This window comes from Netta rufina (assembly GCF_964035555.1).
Source record: "Netta rufina genome assembly, chromosome: 20".
NCBI lineage: Eukaryota > Metazoa > Chordata > Aves > Anseriformes > Anatidae > Netta > Netta rufina.
Window position 1 is genome coordinate 8,064,014 of NC_140144.1, and position 21,626 is coordinate 8,085,639.

A 21,626-nucleotide genomic window follows, 5' to 3' on the forward strand; every position below is an offset into this window, starting at 1 on the left:
CAGGTGTAAGAGTACCTGCCTTTGGGGTAAGAGTGCTAGGGTTGTGAATGTACACCAAAAAAGGGGTCAGAGTGCTAAAGCTTCCTGCAGAGAGAGCCTGCCATTTCCCCTTGCAGCAGCACAATGGGCTGTGAGCTGACTGAAAGGTATACACAGGCAGAGGATGTTCAGGCTCTCTGCATTTGAGGAAGGGCTTAGGTTTGTGTGCACGAAAAATGTGGTGAATTAAGGAGACGTGGAAGTGTGCACTCATGCAAGGCACAGTAAAATCCTTTCTGTCAGAAATCCAGGCACGCGAGTGTTCAGGTCCTAGAGGTTCATCTTCTGCTTTTCAAGAGGTGAGCAAAGCAACAGAATTAAAGCTAGACGTTTGGGCTTGTTTGCAAAAGATTTACCTCCAGGCTTTCTGTGTACTTACTGCTGTTAACCAGGGTCTGTGTACTGAGAGCTTGGGTTGGACCCAGCGTCTCTTCTCTTGGTTGGCGATGGCACTGATGGTTGTTGCCTGTGGTTTTTACAGGCAGCAGCAGTCACCGGATGCTTTGGAATCGTCACAGTTGGAGGAAGAAGTAGATGAGCTCTCCCTTATTGACCACAGTGAAATTATGGCTAGGTTAACGCTGAAGCAAGAGGTAGGTTCCTGCAGGGTGTGCTTCCATACCCCTTGGTTTATATTCCGCTGAGATCTGGTTCTCTGTGTGCACAAGCAAGGTATCGGCTTTTCTTTGATAGCAAAACTAGGTTGCAGCACAAGTGGTGTGCAGCTTTGTGTGTGCAGTGTTGTGAAAGTGTGAGATGCTCTCTAAGAACCAGTTCACCCTGTGCCCTTTCCCCAGCCTGCTCCTTCCCACGTCGTCAGCCTGTTCCAGTCCAAAATGAAGCACAAGTAATCCAGGTGCAGGTTTGTGGCACTGCCCTTTCGGTCCGGAGGCACGTTCAGCAGATTTCCTGAGCAGGACATTATATTACTGACATGCAAGAGCAGCCAAAGCAGTGCTCTGTGCTGGAGAAACAGCTTTGTTTCTAGCCTTGGGTGTGCTCCCAGACAGCTTTGCTCACTGTGCTTTTGAACCAAGCTGCCTTTGACGTGCAGCTTGAGGGAATAGGCAAGTTTTTGAACCTTTCAGCCTGTCAGGGGGCTAGCTTGAAAAACAGAAAGAATTTATCATTTACTGGCACTTTAGGAGTGGTCTTTGGTGAGCGAAGATGCAGGGGAGAAAGTGAGAAGCCATTAGTCATTCTGTAAGTAGCAGTTCCTGAATCTTGCCAGAGGGTCACCTGAAAAATTCACATTTTAGACATAGCTGCTCCATGACTGTAAATCTGTGTTTTTTTTCAGTGTTTTGCATATTGAAATGACAGACCTTTATAAAGAAAGCCTGGCATGACTCCGGTTTTCCCTGCAGGAATATCTCCATTAACTTTTTTTTTTTTTTTAACCTGTGATTTCTGAACGTTTGGGAGTAGCAGCTTTGTGTCAGCCCCTAACTTTTTGCTGTATGGTCTACGTGTTGAAAACAACACAGAGCCGCTCCTGTGCACCATCTCCTGCAGTGTGGGAACCCCTGGCCGAGTGACTGATCAGCTTTGCATATTTTCAGTTGTGAACAGCAGTAGCTAAAAGAAAGATGTTGTCAGAAAGTGGTAAGGCAGGGGTCAAGTATTAGCAGAGCTGTTTTCTGCTCCTGCTCGTTGGATTGCTTCAGGTGACCTCCAGCCAAGCGTTTCCAGATCAGGGAGTGAACTCGCTAGGTTATGATGTTCCAGGAACATGCGAGTTGAATGCACAACCTCTCACCCCACAGGAGCTGTGGTCCGTGATCCTGCACTTTGAGACAGTTCACACAGAGCTACTGCTCCATTAATGGTCTTCTGGGAGCCTTTGGGAGTCTGGGACATTTGGGTTCATTCTTCTGTGGGCAGAAGGTTCAGCATTCGCTGCGCTTCCCAGCCTGGCTTCACAAAGTCAGAGACCATGAGTGCAGATCAGCCCAGATCCTCATCTGGGACACCAAATGTTTTCCTAAAATTCCCGGATTAGCCCAGCGCTTTAAGACCGTGTCCCGGCTTGCGCTGCGAGCGGTGCCAGGAACATTGTGTGCTCTGCCAGTCAGCACAAAGTTTGAACCCCCGAGGTGGTGAACCAGGCCGAAGGGAGCTTGGACCACGCGTAACGCCTCTCCGCTCTCATTGCAGGGAGATGACGGCCCAGACGTCCGTGGTGGATCTGGAGATATTTTGTTAGTGCACGCGACAGAGACCGACAGGAAAGGTACAGTGAGTGCACCAGAGCAAAGCTGAGGAGTTCAGCCTGGTGTGGGCTCCTGCTGCTGTTGTTTTTCCAAGTCCCTGTAGTGTGAGCAGTGCTGATGTGACTGCCACAGCTGGGCCAGGCTGGGGAGGACTGCAGTGATGATCCCCCAAGTTCTGGGGGGGTCATGCTTAGCTTTGGTGGAACGGAGGTAAGCTGGATGAGCGCCTGCTCCTTCCATTTCACAGCAGGCTGGTGTTAAATCCTCACAGCCTTGCCCAGATCTGGGAGGCGAGGCGCAGCGGTGGAGGTGGTGACAGTGCTGCATCAAAGTGAGAGATGGTTTGGGTCTGAAGCAGTGCCCGTGGGATCGGGCAGGCTACCCAGGTGCTACTGACACCCCTCATTTCCCTGCTGCCTCACTGCCTAGTGCAGCTCTGTACTGCTTGCCTGCTGGTAGCCACCCAGACCCATTCAGGGAGGGAATCCACAGTACTTGTAGTGAGACGTGGGGGAGGGAAGCAGGGGGTGGCAACCCCTAGCTATATATTTGTTAAAACCCCGCTATCTCTCCAAACCTAGACACCGCCCACACGAAGCAGCTCCTTCCCGAGCGCTGTGACAAAGACAGCCCTTGCAGCATTTCCAGCGAGTGATTCTGAACCTGCCAAATGCATTTGTGCTGATGGCCTTAACCAGAATTGATCTCCTCATCTCCTGGGATGCAAGGCAGAATGCACTAACCCACTGAGCCACTCAGCTCTCATATTTTAGAGGTTTGATAGTCAAAGGGGAAATATCTTTCATGTGCATTTTTAAATGGCTGCCTTTTTACTGTAGCATAAGGTGTTTTCAATTACTTACCAGCACCATTCAGCTGGCGAGAAAATCCTTCCCCTGGCAGATATATGTCCGTGTTTACGTCAGGCAGCAAATCCAGGCACAAAGGACCAAAGATAGGAACATATTAGAGAAAAGCAGGCAGTTCATTGCACTGTGTTTAGGTGTGTATATGTAAAAAAATATATGTTGAAATGAGATGGTGGAAATACCCCTTCTGGAAAAGCTGAAACTGAAATAGAGAATCTCTGATTTACTCTTGCTATTCTCCAAAAGATGCATCATACTGGAAGAATTTCCCTCTTAAAGACAGCCACTGGATAAAGGGGTGTGTGTTAGAGCACCGGCTCACGAACAGGGAGCTCACAGGAGGCTGCAAGCAGTGAGGCGAAAGCTCTGGAGAACCTCTCAAGACTGGGGAAAACCAGAGCAGGATTTTAAACACACAGCAGCACGGCCAGGGAGAGCGGATGGGCGGAGGGGGATCTGCGCGGTGCGTGTCTCAGAATAGTCACAGAGCTTAGCCTGACACACTCTGCCAAGCCGCTGATCTGAATGGAGCACGGAGGAATTTGTGCTATGCTAACCCAGTGTTTGGGTGACTGCGAGGGTTAATGAATTAAGCTTACAATGAGAAGAATTCAGGGCTTGTAAATCAATCAGCCAAACGGCACAGAGGGGTATAGTTAAGAGGCTTTCCTTTAAAGATGAATTTCTTGGCAGCTTCGAGTGCCAGAGCAGACCAGCTGTATTACCTCACATCGCCTTTTGGGCAGATGGGAACCCAGAATAAACGTAACTCCACGCCCTGCTGCATGATGCTTCTTGTCCTTCTGACTTCTCCAAAGGAGCTAAATGGAATAAGGGATAAAAGGAGAACTTGGGATCTTTACGAGCAAAACCCACGGTCAGTTAAGTGCTCGCAGCCGCGTGCGCTTGCCGCCAGCGCAGGATTACAGCCGGACACAGCCTGGGGCTCACCCCGACGTGACCACCCAGCCTTTAGAGCTGTCCTTAGCCAGGAGCCAGCAGCGCTCTGTGATTTAGGAGCAGGAGGAAGAAGCGTCTCCACGAGGCTGCTGCCAAGAGAAACACCGCAGGTAGAGGAGAGGCACGGCTCTCGCAGCGATCCCTGCTGCTTCCCACCCTCCCCGCACAAAGGGCTGGTGTTACGGCACAGGGTGTGGGACGCTCCTCGTCCTGCCCGCAGCCAGCTCTGCGTGTAGGGCCAGGCCCGAGCAGGCACAGCAGGAGCTTTTTCTCCCCTCGGTGCTAACGAGCCTCTGCCAGCAGTTGCAGCGGGCCAGGCAAGGGCAGCGTGCCATCCTGCTGCAGATGCTGACTGCAGCACCGAGAGGTTGAATATTGGGGCTATAAAACTCCCAGTTTGACCACTGCTGCCCACAGTGGCCAAGCCTTGCCTAGGCTGCGAGCGTGCTGCAGTCCTGGCCTGAAATCTTTCCCGTTTGGAGTTTCTGCTTTTTCAGATGCCGTCCTCTGTACCAGCAGCCAAAGCTTTGTGGTTCTGGGGCCTGTAGCACTGCTGCAGATCAATAAACAGAAGTCGGCAGCGTGCATTGTGTCGGTGTTTGTGCCATGGCAGGTCATGGTCAGTTTTTGCAGTGCAATTTATTCTTTTGGCTGAAAATAATTTATATTTACACTCTCCTGGGGCAGGTTTCCTGGAACACAGCAAGGGCAGAGGATCTGCAGCACCATATCATCATATCAAAGCATGTAACATATCAAAACATATAAAAAAAAAAATCTGATCATGAGGGAAGCGACCACATTCATTTGCAGGGCTCTCTGCTGCTTGAGCAATAAGGTCACCCGCTTCTCATCTTTAAATTATCCCCAGCATTGTCAGCACATTTTAATTTACCCTGTTATTAAAAGCTCCTGTCCCACGAGCAGGTGTTTTCCACCAGCCCCTTTGGTGGTCACACAAGCTAGGAAGCAAATGGGAGCGCTGCAGATGGGAGCCAGGCCAGGGGGAACGGGGCAGTGTCACTTCTGCTCTTGTGCCGTAGGGTCCATCTGCTGGTAAGAAACAACAGCACAGCTTCTCTGTGAAGTGAATTCTGGTCAAAACGTGCCTGTGTCTGTGTCCTCTTTCTGCAAGGCTGGATTCAACCTCGTACAAAGCTTACTTTTCTGAAAGCATGTTTGACTGAGGCTTCCTTGTCTCTCTCCGTAGATCTGGTGCTGTACTGTGAAGCTTTTCTGACTACGTACAGGACATTCATTACCCCTGAAGAGCTCATCAAGAAGCTGCAGTATAGATATCCTTTTGCATGAAAGGCAGCTTGCCCCAGGGACCATGGCTGAGCAGCATGAGCATCATGGAGGGAGCTGGTGACAAGTTTGGAGGATGCAGTCAGGAACGTGCTTGCCCTGCACCCCCTCCATATCTGCAGCCTGCAGGTGGGAGATGTTGCAGGGCACATTCACGTGGAGTGGAGCACTGGATCTGAGTGTAGTCACCAGGGGACCTTGGCAGGGGAGAAGAGCAGTTCAGATTTTCCATACGGAACTGGGGAAGAGCTCTTTTGTTTGGGACATCTTGTTTGTAGAATGGGGATCGTGTGTTCTGCCTTCCAGACAGGCGGTGGGGCAGCTGTAGGTTAACACTGCCAAGATACCTTTTCCCTCTTCCTACAAGAAATACAGCACAGTCCTCTTAGCATCCCAGCTCTGAGCTGAGCTTGTAAGTGCTGACGAGGCCAGGGCTCGTACGTGGCAGCGTGAACGTTCGTGTTTCTGGCAGGACATGGGGAAAGCTTCTTGCTGAGCCCCCTGCCTGTGGTTCCTTCCCCTTGGCTCTGTCCTCGTGGCTCCCTTTGCCATCAGCTGCGTGGCTCAGTGGCTCGGTTCAGGCAGTGCAAAGACCTCGTGGGCTTTGCTCCTGTACGCCCAGGTCAAAGGGAGCCTGACGTCAGCCTGTCCTAAGGCACGGCTCATCACTGCCATCTGCAGCAGAGCCACTGCTCCCCTGGCTCCTGCTGGGATCGGTGGATCCTGCCAAGGACGCAGCAAAATCTCACTGGAGAGCAGGTGTCAGTGAAAATATTGGCTGGGTCATTCCTGCAGGCCCTTCTTGATATTTAACTTACTGGCACCCTGTTTCTCTCTGCCTTTGTGCACCTGGTGGAAGCTCTTCCACCCTCTGCTGTCTCCCTCGCTGCTCTTCCCCTCACAGAAAACTGGGCGATGAGAGAGGCAGAGGTGACACCTGAGAGCTGTTATCAGACCAGATGTCTTTAACCAGTGGGGGAGATGACAGCGTAGCAGTGCTGCTCATTAAATTCCACCTTAGAGATTAGAGCCTGAGGGTACACCTGCTCTGCCAGCATCAATCCTGCGAGGCCCCAGTACCTCCTCACATTCCTGCTACCTGCAGCTGGGGGCAGATTAATACCGTGCTAATTAGAGCCAGATTGGTGGCCCTTATCTCCTAGAAACTGAACACCAATTTCGGTCAAGACCGAACAGTTTCTGTTCTGATGTTCCTCAAGGCAGCTGTTCATTGTGCTCTGACTGCCATAAGTTGATTCTTTAATTTGCAACCCACATATGAGAAGTTTTGCCACTTCCCAGACACGTTCAAGAAGCGAGTCAGTAAGAACACCTTCTTCGTGCTGGTGAGAGTGGTGGATGAGCTGTGGTGAGTTGCCTTCTTTGTTTTGGGGTGGGAAATGAATGGTCAGTAACCATACAGAAGCCTACCAGTTAAAAAAGTATCTCTGTGTGTATGTGTGTGTTTTAAACCCTATAGATGATGACAGCTGAAATCCCCTACCCTGACCAAGATACCCATAGTATACCCAGGGAACCCTCTTGTTGGGTGTGTCCTGTCTGGGTCAAGGATTTTAAAATAACTCTTGAAAGGGGAATCTCCAAGAAAGGAAGAGCTGGGAAGGGGAGGAATTTCGGTCACTCAGTTCTGCTTGCAGGAAGGAACAAGGAGACTCTGCACAGACACAAATTCTCTAGCTCAGAGCTGTAGCACTGATGCCTTCCATTGGTTTTCCATCTTTCAGCTTGGTGGAGCTGACAGAGGAAATTCTCAAGCTGCTGATGGACCTGGTGTTCCGGCTGGTCTGCAACGGGGAGCTGAGCCTTGCCAGAGTGTTACGCAAAAATATCCTCGATAAAGTAGATCAGAAGAAAATGCTAAGGTTTGCCAATTCCACCAAACCTCTTGCAGCCCGTGGGGTAGCAGCCAGGTGAGGAAGCGTGCACATAACCATATTTTGGTTCTGTCTGAGAGACGAGGTGTCCCTTTGTTGTGGACACAACGTTTATTCTCAGTCCAAAACATAAGAAAGGGAAGAAATCAGGTCACATTTTCTTATCCTTTATTTTTCATCCTTCTCTCCTACAGGCCAGGGACCCTGCATGATTTCCACAGTCACGAGATAGCTGAGCAGCTGACCCTGCTAGACGCTGAACTCTTCTATAAAATCGAGGTACGGAGATAAGGATGGGGTGAGGGCAGAGGGAGGGATTTGAACACAATCTCTGCAATCTCTGGTATTCCCAGCACACCTGCTGCATTGTAGGAGACAGCTGAACTCGTGTCAGCAAAAGACTGCGAGCAGAGGCTGTGACTGGGAATCTTAAGGCAGAAATCCCATGCTAATGTGTGGTATTCTCCCACCCCTCTCTTCTTCTTCCTTGGCAGATACCAGAAGTTTTGCTTTGGGCGAAAGAGCAAAATGAAGAGAAGAGCCCCAACCTGACACAGTTCACAGAGCACTTTAATAACATGTCCTACTGGTAAGGAGCTCAGGGCAACCAAGGCATGAACTGTGCTTAGCGTCCAGTGTCCTAGAGTTCAAGACAATGCTTGCAGAGTTGGGTTCCCTTAAGTATACATCTACATGTTTTTGGCCAGGAACTAGATGCCAGGCTCTCAGAGACCCCAGAACACAAGAGAAACAAAATCATGAGGGTTTTGGAAGGCCCTGTAACCTGAAGGAATTACTGTTAGTATTGAGCTCTTCAAACAAACTTTCCCCTTGCAAATGAATGCAGTCTGTGAAGGGTTATTGTTCTCATCCTTGGAATTATTCTGTCTTTGTTGTGAATTAAAGTGCTCCATTTAAGTTGGAGATACCATGAACTTTTTAGTATTGTTGGTCCTTCCTCATTAGCTACTGGTTTTGTAAATGAAACAGCAAGAAATCTGAGATCTGCTGAAATAGGTTTATCTTTCTGTTTTGTTTTTCTGTCTGATTTTCCAGGGTCCGTTCAATAATAATGTTACAAGAGAAAGCCCAAGACCGAGAGAGGCTGCTCCTTAAATTTATAAAGATTATGAAGGTACCAGCTTGTTTCTTGCTATGCATCACACACGCTGTTCATTAAAGGAACTGGAGAGTGGGACATGACAGTTGGTAGAGCTGTTTGATGCTCCAAGCCTTTCCAGATTTCTGGAGTAACTGGTATGTTCTCCTTCTTTACAGCACTTACGAAAGCTGAATAATTTTAATTCCTATCTGGCAATTCTTTCTGCACTGGATTCTGCACCCATCCGAAGGCTGGAGTGGCAGAAACAAACCTCAGAGGTGAGGAGCAGCACAGCACGGGCTCTCTTCTTTGGGGGAAAAAAGCTAACTGTGGTCACAGGATGAAACAGCTCGGTGGGTTTTAAGAGCTCAGGGACATCCCAGGATGGAGAGACAGTGGATGAATGCTCTCCAGTGGAAATAATGCCACAGTGGGAAAAGACTGGGAAATTGTCACATAACCCAAATATTCTGTGCTGGCAGCCTGCAGTGCTGCTGGGCTTCCTGACAGCTGCCAAAGTGCCTGCGCTGTCACAGGCTGCGACAACACAAATTCGAGTGCTTCCTCCCTGCAAATGGAAGGCTTGGTGAAGCTGCAGGCAACGAAGTTGTGTGTGTGCACTGCAAGGGGCAGGCTGAGCAGATCCACCCCAGGTGTTTGCAGGACGGCCTTAACGCCCTTGGGGGAGAGGTTACAAGGATGGGTTTGCGGCAGTGACCGGGGCTTTGTGTTCTGCTAGGGCCTGGCTGAGTACTGCACGCTGATCGACAGCTCCTCGTCCTTCCGAGCCTACCGAGCAGCTCTGGCTGATGTGGAGCCTCCCTGCATACCTTACCTGTGAGTTGGTCGTTCCTTTCCTCAGCTCTTCTGCACTCTCCAGTGGTTCCTTCAACAATTTCTCAGCAGCTTCTGCTCAGCTCAGCACTCCTCTTTTGGCCGACATGTAAAACAACCCATCAGTGTGCCACGTCAGACCCCTGTGCCCGCTCTGAGCAATGTGTCCCCTAGCAGGGACATCCCTTGGCACGGCTCCTCCTCCACTGACACTGCGTTCCTGGTACAGGATGGCTGGATTTCTCCAGCCAGTCACCACCAAACATCTCATTCCCTTTTGTAACCATCAAAGCTCAGACCACCTGCTGCTGTTTCAGATGCTTCACTCCGTGTCTCAGCTTTCTTTTTGTAAAGGTGATTTGGCTGTGGCAAAGGGAAGACCAAGTGGCTGGATCTTTAGGTGACGCCTTTCAACTATAGTTCTTGGGGCTTGTGCACTGTGAAATAAATATTCCAGTGAGGAGAAATGGATCCCACAGCTTCAAGCTGCTTCGTGCTCCTCTGTAACAGCTCTGATTCTGATGATTTAAGAGCTGATAAAATAGGAAGCTTCCTTGTCAAACACAGACTTTGTCGTGTTTCTAGTTGAAGGCTTGAAGCCCTTGCCCTTCTCCGTAAGGGCTCTCTGATCTAGAGCTCAGATTTGCTCTGTGTTTATGCCAGTAAAACTTCTAGTCTTGCTTTCTTCCATCATAAAAGTCCTGTAGGAAGATGCTGTGCACATACACAGCTTCTCTCTGTCTGGGGACCACAGGAGGGATGCAGAGGAGCCGGGGAGGCAGAGGGAGGAGGGAGCACAGACCCTCTCGCTCTCAGCTCTGCATGTGATGAAAGGTTCTTAGCACCTGAACACCTTCATGTCTGCTGCTGGGAAGGCTTTTCCCCCTAGTTTAGAATTGCAATGCTGCCGGCAGCAGCAGGAGGAGGTAGTTAGATGTGGCGCTGCCTTTGGCCAGCTCTCCTGCCTGTGTGTGACAAACACCTCAACTTGTTTGCCTAATCCCTGGCCCGCTGCCCCTTTCTCTCTTTCAGAGGCCTGATTCTGCAGGACCTGACCTTTGTTCATCTGGGAAACCCAGATTACATTGACAGCAAAGTCAACTTCTCTAAGCGCTGGCAGCAGTTTAACATCCTGGACAGCATGAGGTGCTTCCAGCAAGTGTAAGTGCAGCGGGGGGAGCGGAGTCGGGGGCACTGCTGGGGGTGGAGGCATCGTGATAGAGAAGAAGGGAGGCTGGCTCTGGTCATGGTCTCCTTCCCTCTCTGGGTTAGATAAGGCTACAAAGGTGTGGTGGCATTTTTCTTGGAGTCCCAGCGTAGCAGCATAGTTCCTGTTCTCCCTTTTCACATGACAGTTCCTGCTCCAGGCTGTGCCGTGGCTGGTTCTTCTCCGGGTTATGAAGGGTTTTCCTACAGGGCATCTCACAGCAGATCCAACTGCCAGCTTCAGTGCTGGGGGTCTTTATCCCCACTTCAGCAGCGAGCGTGATGGTTTTTCCCTTCTCTGTGTCACACCCCTGCCACAAGCAGTGGGCTCAGGCCATGCAGAGCGCGGTGCTGGGTCTATGCTGGAGCTGGGTGGGGGTGGCTCGGGGCTGGGGAGGTCCCTGGCAGCCCCGTGGTTAACTGCAGCCTCTCTCCATGTCCCGCAGACATTACGACATCAAAAGGAACGACGACATCGTGTCCTTCTTCAACGACTTCAGCGACCACCTGGCGGAAGAGGCCCTGTGGGAACTTTCCCTCAAAATCAAACCTCGGAACATCACGAGGCGGAAAACGGACCGGGAGGAGAAAACCTAGGAGGAGGGGGGGGCTGTGCGAGCGAGGAGAATTGCTCGGCAGATGCGCAGAGGGCAGCTATGAGACTGGAGTTCAGTATTTGTACCTGTTACTGGGTGACGCACCCTCCCTCCCGGCTGGCAGCGATCGCTGGGCGTGCGAGCGTCGGGCCGCTGAGGGCAGAGATCAGCCAGCGCTCGCTGCACTCGCCTTCCTCCTCCTCCCGTCCCTCTGTGCCATCAAGCAGCTTTAACCCCGAGGAGAGAGCTTCGTGGAAGGAGGGTCCCAGGCAAAGCGTGTTACAGGTGGTGTTGGGAGAGAGCCGGGCTTTTGGTTTCGTCCATGGAGGAATCGGCAAGAGCTCGGCGCCCACGGGCCGGTCGCGGCAGCACAAGCAGCCGTGGCAGGAGAGGTTTTTGAGTCTCGCCCACGCCGCCACCTCGCAACGTGTTTGTCCCTAGGAGACGAGGATGGAAGAGCCTCCGCTGTCTGCCAGGGGAGCTCTGCTTTCAGAGAGCTTGCTTTTGTTTACAGGGGTCTTCGGTTTACCCCAGATCTCTCTCGCCTCCTTTCTGGGAGGAAGGCACCGGTTGTAGATACAGAAGAGGCACTGAAAACGTGGGCAGGGACCCGCCGTCTCCAGTCATCGTACCCCCCCCTCCTCCTCTTAGATCTCATTATTTAAACGGTCATCCCTCCGAACCCTGAACCAGAGACTTCCCGAGGTACTGCGGTCCACCCGTGCGTGGACCCGTGTCTGTTAGTGACGGTACTAGCTTTTGCACAGTAAGTTCTGTAGTATACGACTGTAAATATTAGTGTGTAGAATCCAGTGAGGAATTTTTTTTTTTTTTGATGCATGTCCGAAAAAAAACGTGGGTTTATAGGAAAAGGAAAGAAAAAGTGCAAAACATTATGTATAAAACTCCCACCCCGTGACAACGGCGTTCAAGTACTGGAAGGAAGGAAGGAGGCTCGGGGCCGGCTGTGGGGCTGGAGGAGTTGGGGTCCCCTCTGGGGTGGTGACAGCCAGCAGGGACGGAGCCCAGCCCGCTGGCCCCACCGCCTCGCTCCTCTCCTCTCCTCTCCTCTCCTCTCCTCTCCTGTCGTTGCCAATTTTTTTTCTTGGGGGTTTCCCCTCCCGGATAGCCCCGGTGCTGAGCTCCCTGCCTCATGCTCTGGAAGCAGCCCCAGCCAGGCCCTGTCCCCAGCCCTGCCTGGCACAGGAGAGGGGTGAGCACTGCCCGCCCAGCGTGACCCGTCTGTCTGTCCGTCTGTCCGGTGTGCCTTATTCAGCCCCTCCCTGTCCCCTCCTGTCCCCTCCGTCCCCTCTCCCAGGGTGTCCTTGCCAGTGCAGCCCCAGCTGGGCCCTTTCCCCTCCCTCCTTTCTGTCCTCATTCAGTTGTTTACAGGGTGGGTCGTGGTTTTGAGCATTTGCTGTAGATTTTATCAGCCTTGCAAGGCCTTTTTCAGACCCATGGCACGTGGTCACAGGTTTTTAAGCCTTCGTCCCACAAAATCCTGCAGTTTTAGAGCAGTGGCTCGTACAGGATGTTTTGCAGAGCATCCTTGATTTGTTTCTCAATAGCAGGTCAATGTTTGCTAAGCCTCTGTTTATTCTGGGTGAATCAGAGGTGCGAGCACTTCCTTCTACAGATTGCAAAGCCTTTGCGGCTCCCTGGACATGCTGGCTCCAGCTGCCAGCCTGCAGCAGGGCACACCGGTGGCGTTACCCCATCCTCAGGCCTGTGTCCAGCTCAATCACGCCCCTGAAGCTGCAGGCAGTGGGCTCCCAGAACCTCACCCCACGCTGCCCAAGCTGCTGCAGTGGCCTCCAAGACGCCTGTGGTGGGATCCAAACCGAGACACCTGCATCGACAGCGGCAGCCCCGTGAGAGCAAGACACGGCGCGGTGAAGCAACACGTCCAGTTTGTGCGTCCGCATGGGCTTTGCAGTCTGGTTTTGAGAGCAAAGCAAAATTCTCGAGCGTTTCCCCCGCCCTCCCCTTCGTGCCCTCGCAGTCCCCAGAGCAGGAGGAGCAGGGCTCTCGCTGTGCCAAACACGACACCTGAGTCAGAACACTTCAAAAGCTTTTTATTTTGTTTTATGGCACTACCAGCCCTGGAGCTGCATGCCACGTCTGGTCAAGGCTTTGCAACCCCTGAAGGCTTCGCAGCCTTTGAAGCAGGAAGTAGTACTTTGGTTTTGCTTTGTAAATAAGATTTTAAAAAAAAACAACCTGACGAGACTGTGAAAAGGCAAAATCCGATCTCTGGCTGGCACAGGGCTCTGCTGGCTCTGAACACGTCACTACCACCGCTGTGTGCTGTAGCATAGGCTGTTCCTAGGAGTATCGTGTGTGGTGATAGCACTAAAACACACCCCATCGGTTCAGTTCCCCGCATGCCGGGCTGCGTGGGGAGGCGCAGCGTGGCGTGGGCTCGATGCCCCTGCTGCCGAGGGGGCTGCTCCCCTTCCCCTGGCCATGTGTGAGCTGCTTTCAGTTCTCACCCTGCGTGTGGAGCCCAGAGCCCCCTGCTCTGGGGCAGCAGGGGCTCAGCTCACGGCGTGGGGCCGGGAGGCACAAGACGGGCACGGCCGCAGCTCCTTGGCCAGCGAAAAGCGCCGAGCGCGGCCACGGCTGGTGCAGCTGCGAGCCCCTCGCCTCCCTCGGGGGGCAACGGGGGTCTCGGGCTCCTCGCTGGGCAGGGAGGGGGAGAAGCGGTGCCCAGAGCCCCGCGCTGCCCCCAGCCTCTCCCCCCACCCCCAGCTGTTGGGCTGTATTATAGATTTCCCACTAACCCGGTCCTGATGGTGGCATCTTCCCGCAGACATTTCAAACCTGTAACTTTTATATTAAAGACAAATAAACACCAGTAACGAACCCGCCTAACGATCCCGTTTACAGTGCATGCAGCAGTCTGTGGATTAAAGTGACAATCAAATCCGCTTCTTGAGCTGGTGTGGCTTCATGTTTTCTCATGACCCCCCCAGGTTTTCCCCTGCTGTTGGCCCTTTTTGCTTTTAAGTTTCCCCTGTCGATCACTTCCTTACCTCCCAGCAAGCTGCTGTCACCCCAGCAAAAGCCCTTGGCACAGCCTAGGGACCTCGGGGGGACGTCTGGCTCCCTCTGGGCACCGATGTGCCTGTTGTTGGGGCCAGGGGCTCCTTTCCCCGCAACGCGTGGCACAGCCCTGCCAGCACAGCGGCCTCGCGCTGACTGCCCATGGCTATAAATAATCCCTGCGGCTGCCTGGGCGGCCCCCACACACGCTCCCGCACTATTTCAGACCTGGACGGGGTTCAAAATTCCTCTGGAAATAATTGGAATCTGCTGGCTTGGGAGGAGGATGCCCAGACACCGAGCGAGCCCGCAACGCCGGCTCCTCGCAGCAGTCCCAGCTGCACCTGCGGGGGCTGCAGGCTGTGTGCCCCCGGCCAGGTTTTGGGGCCCCCATTCCCAGCAGTATTATGCCGTGACCCCAAATTCTCCAGCTTAGGAGCTGCTGCGCTCACTCCCAGCCCAGGTGGCCCCCCAGGAACGGTGGTGATGGTCCGGGGGCTCCCGGCAGCCTCCCCCCTGCCTGGCTCAGGGAGCGGCTGCTTCTGGGGGAAATGCCAGGTTGGGCGCTCACAGGAGGGTTTGTGCTAAATTTTGTGGACAAAAGCCACGGTCAAGGGTCTGCGGTGTGCACAGAAAAGAGAAGCTTTGGCTGTGCCTGTATTTTATTTAAAACTGGAAGCAGCAAGAAGGTGGTGATACAGCATAGTTAAGTGTGCAGAATGATCATAAAAGCTAAAATACGTATTTTTATATTTTCTCACATTATTAATTACTGGGAGGGGGGGGTGCACTTGGACGCCCAGAGCAGCAGCTGCCTGTGTGGAGCAGTTGGACGCTTTGGCCTTTCGTTAACTTCTTGGCCATTTACTCCATTTCCAGCCCCAAACCTGCGAGGTGCTCCCCCTGCCAAGCAGCCAGCGTGCCTCCTGCTGCATCCCTGAGCTCCGCTGCCGGGTATTTTGCTCCTCCAAGGGACATTCCCGGCAGCCGGACTAAATAACCTGCTGCAGAGCCCGATCCTGCGGTGCAGCGGGGCCAGAGCAGCTCCTTGCCAGCTCAGGCAGGGCTTGCCACCAGTATTGCTTTGGTCCGCGTCCGTCCTGCCTGGGCTGTGGCTCCTGGGCAGCCAGCGAGCACCTGCACTACCTCGGCAGGGCGATTCCTGATGGTGCCCGGTTGTCACCTTCCTCCCGGTGCTCACCCTCCTCCCGCAGCAGCCCCGGCAACGCCACACAGGCACCGCGGCCGCTCTGCCCACCCGGAGCCCCCCAGGCTGCAAGGAGCCCCCCGCACGCTCCATGCCGCTGGGGCTCGGGGCCCTGTCATAGGTAGAGGGCCACCAGGACGTAGATGACCCAGCTGAAGGAGGCGAAGAGGCCGAAGAGCAGGCTGAAGAGCACCAGCGACTGCGCCTTCTTGGACGCCACCTTGGCCTGGGCCAGGTCCCCGCGGCTCAGCGCGGCGCGGGTCTGGCGCAGGGGGGAGAAGGAAGCGAGAGGTCAGCGGAGCCCTGGCGGGGATGAAGGACGGGTTTGGGGCGAGCCGCCCCTCGCCACCCTTACCTCGTGGGAGTAGACGAGCGCCACGACGCCGGTCAGCAGGCAGCAGAAGACGGTCACCAGCACCGACTCCACCAGGTAGTCCTTGGGCGGCCGCTGGCTGGAAGCGGGTGGCGCAGGGCCGGGGCGCAGCTCGAACTGGAAGGCAAAACGGGGGGCGTCAAGGGTGGGGTGGGGGGGCACCCACCGGGCTCGGACCCCCTGAGGGGGGTTGGGGGGGGGGTGCCGGGACCCGGCCACGTACGGGGATGAAGGGCGGGGGAGCGCCGGGCTGCGGGCAGGGCTGGAAGGCGCCGGAGGGCGGCGGGGCGAAGGGCGGGCAGAGCAGGTGGGCGCTGCGGGGGTCGGGCGGCGAGTAGGGCGGCGGCTCCCCCTCCAGGGGGCCACCACCGCCGAGCACCGCCACAGCCACCACCCGCGGGCCCCGCTCCGCTCCCTGAGGGACCCCGACCCCGGCCCCGGCCGCCTCCATGCGGGGGGCGCTGAGGGGGCACCGCGGGCTGCCCCGGGCCCGCACCTGGAAGCAGCCGGGGCCCGCCCCGCGATGGGGCCCCGCCGGCGTTAATCATTGACCGGGCTGGGAGCGAGCACGCGGCTGGCAGCGGGGCCGCCCCCCCCCGCTCCTGCTGCCCCCTTTGGGGCCGTGCCCGCGCCCCCATGGCGTGCACGCGTCTCCCCCCCCGTCCCCCCCCCCACCCTCCGCGGACTACATCTCCCGGCGTGCCCCGCGCCCCGCGTCCCCCCCCTTCCCTTGTGTCCCCCCCCCCTCCCCGTGATGGCGTCCGCCGGTGGCGGCCCCGGCTCAGGGCCCGGTGTTGGCAGCGCGGAGCCGGAGCGGCCGCAGCCGAGGCCGTTCCTCATCGGCGTCAGCGGCGGCACCGCCAGCGGCAAGGTGAGAGCCGGGGGGAGGTTGGGGGTGGAGGGGGGGGTTATGGAGGCTCCCCTCAGTCCCCCCCCCCCGCCTCAAGCCGCCCGTCTCAGTCCACAGTGTGCGAGAAGATCATGGAGCTGCTGGGGCAGAACGAGGTGGAGCAGCGGCAGCGGCAGGTGGTGATCCTCAGCCAGGACCGCTTCTACAAGGCGCTGAGCGCCGAGCAGAAGGCCAAGGCGCTCAAGGGGCAGTACAACTTCGACCACCCCGGTGAGCTCCGTTGTGGGGGTCAGGGTGGGTTTTGGGGTGGGTCTGGGGGGGTTTTGGGGTCGGGGTTGTGTTGTAACCGCAGCCCCGCTGCCTCCTCTCTGCCCCCGAGCATCGGTGTTCCCAAAGGGAGCCGAGAGCTGGGTGGGGGTCAGTGAGGAGCACTGGAGGGGTGGGAGGGCACAGAAAGGGCTTTTCCCCACCAAAATGCTGGTTTGTGTTTCCAGTGTCCCTGCCAGTCTCATGAAAGCTCGGAGGTTGCTGCAGGCAGTGCCTGCCCTGTAACTGCACCGTGCACGGAGCGATGTCAGGGAGGTGGAGGGCACCCAGGCCTGCTCGATGCTCTCATCGCCTCGTTTGTGGCTGTGGAAAGGCTCTGTAATAAACCACAGCGACTCCCAAATTCTTTCCTGGTATTTCTTGTCCACATAAAGAACTGCTCTCCTTGCTCTGGGGCACACTGCTAATTGCAACTGAAACGATGATCTGCCCTTGGCTGAAGTTTAGTGCCTGCTACAAAGAGGGTGGATAACACTGGAAAAGTGTTACAAATGTCTGAGGTTTTGTAAACAATTTTCAGCTAACAGAGGTGCACAAAATTATGCAATTACCGAGTAAAATTGCACTATTAGCAACTTTACATTTGGGTTTTTAAACTAATTGTATTGTTGTTCCTTAAGAACAGCAAATTCTCTCTTCCTCATTTCTGAAACCAAATATAACGATTGTAATTTGGGTGGGGGTGTCAGACTGCTGCTGGTAGGGAAGAATAAGCCGTGAGTTCCTTTTTTCCTAGTGTGACTGGACAGCGTGCTTTTCCTACAGGACTAGGAAATCTGAGCAGAGCGCTTGATGTAGCTGCATCTGAACTTCTTCCTCTTTTAAACCTTCCTCTTGCAGACGCTTTTGATAATGATTTGATGCACACAACCCTGAAAAATATTGTTGAGGGGAAGACAGTCGAGGTACCCACCTACGACTTCGTGACCCATTCTAGGTAGGTGCCAGTTCTGTGTACTCTCTGGCTGGTGTTGGTATCCCCAGGCACAGCGGGGACAGACTGCTCCGTGTGGTGCAGGCCCCACGTAACAGCGTGCTCTGGGTATTTCTGTCACGGCAGGCTGGCGGAGACGACTGTGGTTTATCCTGCTGACGTCGTTCTCTTTGAGGGGATCCTGGTTTTCTACAACCAAGACATTCGGGACATGTTCCATCTCCGGCTCTTTGTGGACACCGATTCCGACGTCAGGCTGTCCCGCAGAGGTGCTGCACTGCTGTCAGTGTTCTGCTGGTGTTCCTCATCCCTCCATGTGCATGTGGCAAAACTCATGTGTTTTTGTTTGTTTTTTTTTTTAATTTTTCTGTTGTAGTTCTGCGAGATATGAAACGGGGGAGGGACCTTGAGCAGATCCTCACCCAGTACACCACGTTCGTCAAACCTGCCTTCGAGGAGTTCTGTTTACCGGTACTGAATGTCTCACTAACCTGATTTGTGATTTCTGTGATTCGTGATTTCTGGGAAAAGAAGGAGTGGAGTCGCCTGGGGATTGGCTGCACTGTAGATGCAGCAGCAGTTGCAACAGCTTTTGATATTTGCATTTCATGAATGAGTTCTGTGCTTTGCCCTTTGCCTCATCTATGTCCCTTCTTGTAAGCACCACGGAAATCTCTGGCACCTATGCATGTTTTATTACTGCTCGCCGCAACAGCTAGTGTAGCATAGGGCCCTTCGACTGGGAAAAATCCCTCTCTGTGTTTATTCTTAAGTCTTGCAGAAAGAAAGAAGAGATGGGTCTTGCATTGTGTGGTGTAACAGGCAGACTTTATAACTCTATAATGGTCCGCCTCTGATTTTCTCCATTGTTCCCTGTTGAGAGTCTGCTGGAAACCAATTTAGGTGCTCACAGAACCAAATTGATTTGTAAAAACCCTTTGAGGACAAAATCCTGTATGTAGATAAAATAAGATGGAAAAGAGTAGCTCAGGGGTTTGTAGAAGTACTCATTAGGAATGCTGGACTTACCAGCCTTTTTGTAAGTAGGAAAAAAATTGAAAAGCAGGGGCCACGTGGATGGTAAAAATCAATGAAATGCCATCAGAGGCAGGAAGGAATTTCACACGTGCACTGGGTACCTTTGGCTTGCAGCAGAGATTTAGCAATGGCTTGTGAAATGCTGATTAGATCCAACTCTTTACAGACTTAAGCCTCGATGTGACAGCACACTCTTCTGAAGTGTAAAAGCAAGTACCCTCCACGCTTGGCCTACTGCTTCTTCATGGTTAAAAACTACAAAGATCAAGCCCCAGCCTTAAATCTGCTGTATGGTACCCAGCATAACTTCTAAATTACTGACAGAGAACTTTAACTTACAACACCAGAGCATAAAACCTCCATCTCTGCACTCAATTTCTGGTTTTAGCAATTTCTTCTTAGAATAAAACTGCCTTTCCCCAGTAACGGTCTCCATCACCATTTCTGTTTTGCAGACAAAGAAGTATGCAGATGTGATCATCCCCCGAGGAGTTGACAACATGGGTAAGAGGGAGTTCAGTTCTCTGCCTGATTTCTCTGGGGAGACCACGTATGGGGCTGGGGAGAGCACATGGCACACCCCTGCGTTGTTTGCATGCTTTTAAGCATCCAGTGTTTTGCTGGTGGGGAGAGAGCTGCTCAGAGCCTGCCCTGGATTACCAGCTGCTCAGGCTATGGAGGGCTGCAACCAAGTGATAAGGAATTGGAGATGCAAAACAGGACACCAGTTCTAAAGCTGATGCTGGAATTGCTGGTCCCTGCTGAGCTCTGACCTCACTGCAGAGGGTCGGCATGCCTTCATTTAAGGGCTGGTTGTTAAAACTTGAGTTGGACGGGGCTGGATGCTCCACATTTTCTAGATAGTTCAGCCAAAAAAGCCTACGCCTGTCCTGTATTTCCCATTCCTCTCTGCAGTTGCCATAAACCTCATCGTGCAGCACATTCAAGACATCCTGAACGGAGACATCTGCAAGTGGCAGCGAGGGGCAATGAACGGCCACGGTCGGACCTACAAGCGCCCGTTCCCTGAGCAAGCAGAGAGCAGCAGTGTGCTGGCAGCTGGCAAGCGGTCCCACCTGGAGTCCAGCAGCCGTCCGCACTAACCAGTCAGCCCGAAGGATTTGCCTCTGGTCCACACCAGCACTGAAGACAACTTTGGGAAAGAAAGACTTCAACAAAGCGGTTGGTGAAGTGCCCTTTAAATTGTCACAGCAGCAGGGGGGCTGCTGGTGCAAAACTTCTTGCGGAGAGAAGAGGAAGGAGTTGGACTACTGCCCCTCTCCCCTCACAAGTCCCTCCCCTGTCTCCCCGAGATGTCTGATCTGTTCTGTTACTCAATGAACTGGCTAAAGGCGGTTCTGCCTGCCTTTTTACTTTTTAATTTTCAAAATGGAATCTGTTGCTGAAGCCTCATGTGAAAGGTGAATGTTACCAGGTATTTAGCAAGATACCCCCATTCCCCGATGCTGCTGGTTCTTAGCAGGGAGATCAACTGCCTAACCAGTCTCTTTTTCCCAGACTAGATCACACCCTCTTAATTCAAACAAGCAGGTGCAGCCCTTACTCTTCTCCACCTTGCTTGGGACCTTGAGTTCTGGCACTGCTCTCCTGCTGGCCAACCTCCTTTGTAACGTGTGGGGGGAGGAAGTCACCTGTAGGGTAATCTCTCTCCCAGGATAAAACAGAGCCAGTCTGGGACAAAGGGAGACTTACAGCTCACTGAGGACAGGCCCGAGAGGTGGTGTGATTCTCATTCCTAAGTGATACCTTCAGGATAAGCTCCTGAGCCTTGCTGCGCTGTATGCAGAGGTTTCAATTTTTGTACCCTTGAATGTCAGTGAATGTATGAGCTCCAACTGGATTGAGTTGCTCATGGAAACAGAAACGGCCTTGTCAGTATTAGTGTCGTTTGGGGCATTTCTGTACTGCTGGTTGCAGATTCTGCTGGGCGGAATCCGTCCGCTTCCAGAGCTGGGTGGTAAAATTGGCAAGGGGGAAAGCTGTGAATTGCAAGACCCTCCTTCTCATGGCACAAACAGCTGGCTGAACTCACAAATGTTCTGGTTTTCTAACAAAACAAACAAACAAACAAAAAAAAAAAACCACCACCACCATCAACATAAACCAGACAAGAAGCTGGTAGTGTAAACACTGACAGCCAAGTTTCTGAAGTTTACCCCAAGTAAGTGATACTGCAGCAATATAAAGTTTCTGGAAAAAAAATCTGAAATAAAGGTGGGCCATTGAAAATGTCCTTGTTGTATCCTTCTCAGATCTGTACGTAGAGTAATTTTAAGAATGGGTTCAGGGGAAAATGTTAGGAAAACTAATTTTTTCATATTTGATTATAGTTTTTTCTAAACCAGAGTCTGGCTGTCTTGTTTGTGGATGTGTTACTTTGGCTAATAAAGAAATGAATCAACAGTGAACAGAAGTGACCGTTCTATATAAAAGTGTTATTGTGCTACATCTACTACACCAGCAGACAGGTATAAAAAGGAACACCTCTGGAACACCTCTTAGACTCAACAGTTCTTTCTCACATTGGCTCAGGATTGTTGTAGTTCAGTATTGGCTGAAGCTTTAGAGAAAAAAAAAAATAAGAACTGCTGTCAGCATGTCCTGGTGTTGTCAAAGCTGGATGTCAGTAAAGGTTGGTTAGCTAGAGATCACCACGCTTCAGCATTATAAAAATGTAACGCTCAAGAGAAGGCTATTTCCTAATGGCTACTGGGTGCTGTTTAGGTCAAACTGACAGTTAGAGCATGGGATACTGCACTGAAGCACTAGCGATTAGTACAGCTTCAAGTAGTCACTAAATCTTACTTCC

At 53.0% G+C, this 21,626-nt stretch overlaps 3 protein-coding genes across 8 annotated transcripts in view; 2 read left to right on the forward strand and 1 right to left on the reverse strand.

Moving 5' to 3' along the window:
- Positions 1 to 13,943, forward strand: part of RAPGEF1 (Rap guanine nucleotide exchange factor 1) — an 86,895-nt gene extending 72,952 nt beyond the window's left edge. For all 6 annotated transcript variants that reach the window (XM_084299274.1, XM_084299272.1, XM_084299275.1 and 3 more), the window contains 12 exons: positions 521 to 632; positions 2,197 to 2,272; positions 5,292 to 5,376; positions 6,666 to 6,758; positions 7,135 to 7,320; positions 7,479 to 7,563; positions 7,779 to 7,873; positions 8,341 to 8,419; positions 8,563 to 8,664; positions 9,126 to 9,223; positions 10,253 to 10,381; positions 10,873 to 13,943. In XM_084299274.1, the coding sequence (XP_084155400.1) occupies positions 521 to 632; positions 2,197 to 2,272; positions 5,292 to 5,376; positions 6,666 to 6,758; positions 7,135 to 7,320; positions 7,479 to 7,563; positions 7,779 to 7,873; positions 8,341 to 8,419; positions 8,563 to 8,664; positions 9,126 to 9,223; positions 10,253 to 10,381; positions 10,873 to 11,023 (1,291 nt within the window). In that variant the 3' untranslated portion in view covers positions 11,024 to 13,943. The remainder of the gene's footprint in view (positions 1 to 520; positions 633 to 2,196; positions 2,273 to 5,291; positions 5,377 to 6,665; positions 6,759 to 7,134; positions 7,321 to 7,478; positions 7,564 to 7,778; positions 7,874 to 8,340; positions 8,420 to 8,562; positions 8,665 to 9,125; positions 9,224 to 10,252; positions 10,382 to 10,872) is intronic.
- A 1,379-nt stretch (positions 13,944 to 15,322) lies between these two features.
- Positions 15,323 to 16,098, reverse strand: PRRT1B (proline rich transmembrane protein 1B; the record flags this gene model as incomplete). The annotated part of the gene is made up of 3 exons (XM_084298814.1): positions 15,323 to 15,536; positions 15,630 to 15,764; positions 15,871 to 16,098. 3 exons carry the CDS (start codon positions 16,096 to 16,098, stop codon positions 15,390 to 15,392), a joined length of 510 nt encoding a protein of 169 aa, XP_084154940.1. The 3' UTR covers positions 15,323 to 15,389.
- A 292-nt stretch (positions 16,099 to 16,390) lies between these two features.
- On the forward strand, positions 16,391 to 21,217 carry UCK1 (uridine-cytidine kinase 1). The gene is made up of 7 exons (XM_084298945.1): positions 16,391 to 16,518; positions 16,608 to 16,767; positions 17,665 to 17,761; positions 17,885 to 18,027; positions 18,135 to 18,229; positions 19,252 to 19,300; positions 19,712 to 21,217. The coding sequence occupies exons 1-7, from the start codon at positions 16,402 to 16,404 to the stop codon at positions 19,897 to 19,899; spliced, it is 849 nt and encodes a 282-aa protein (XP_084155071.1). The 5' UTR covers positions 16,391 to 16,401; the 3' UTR covers positions 19,900 to 21,217.
- The last annotated feature ends 409 nt before the right edge of the window (positions 21,218 to 21,626 follow it).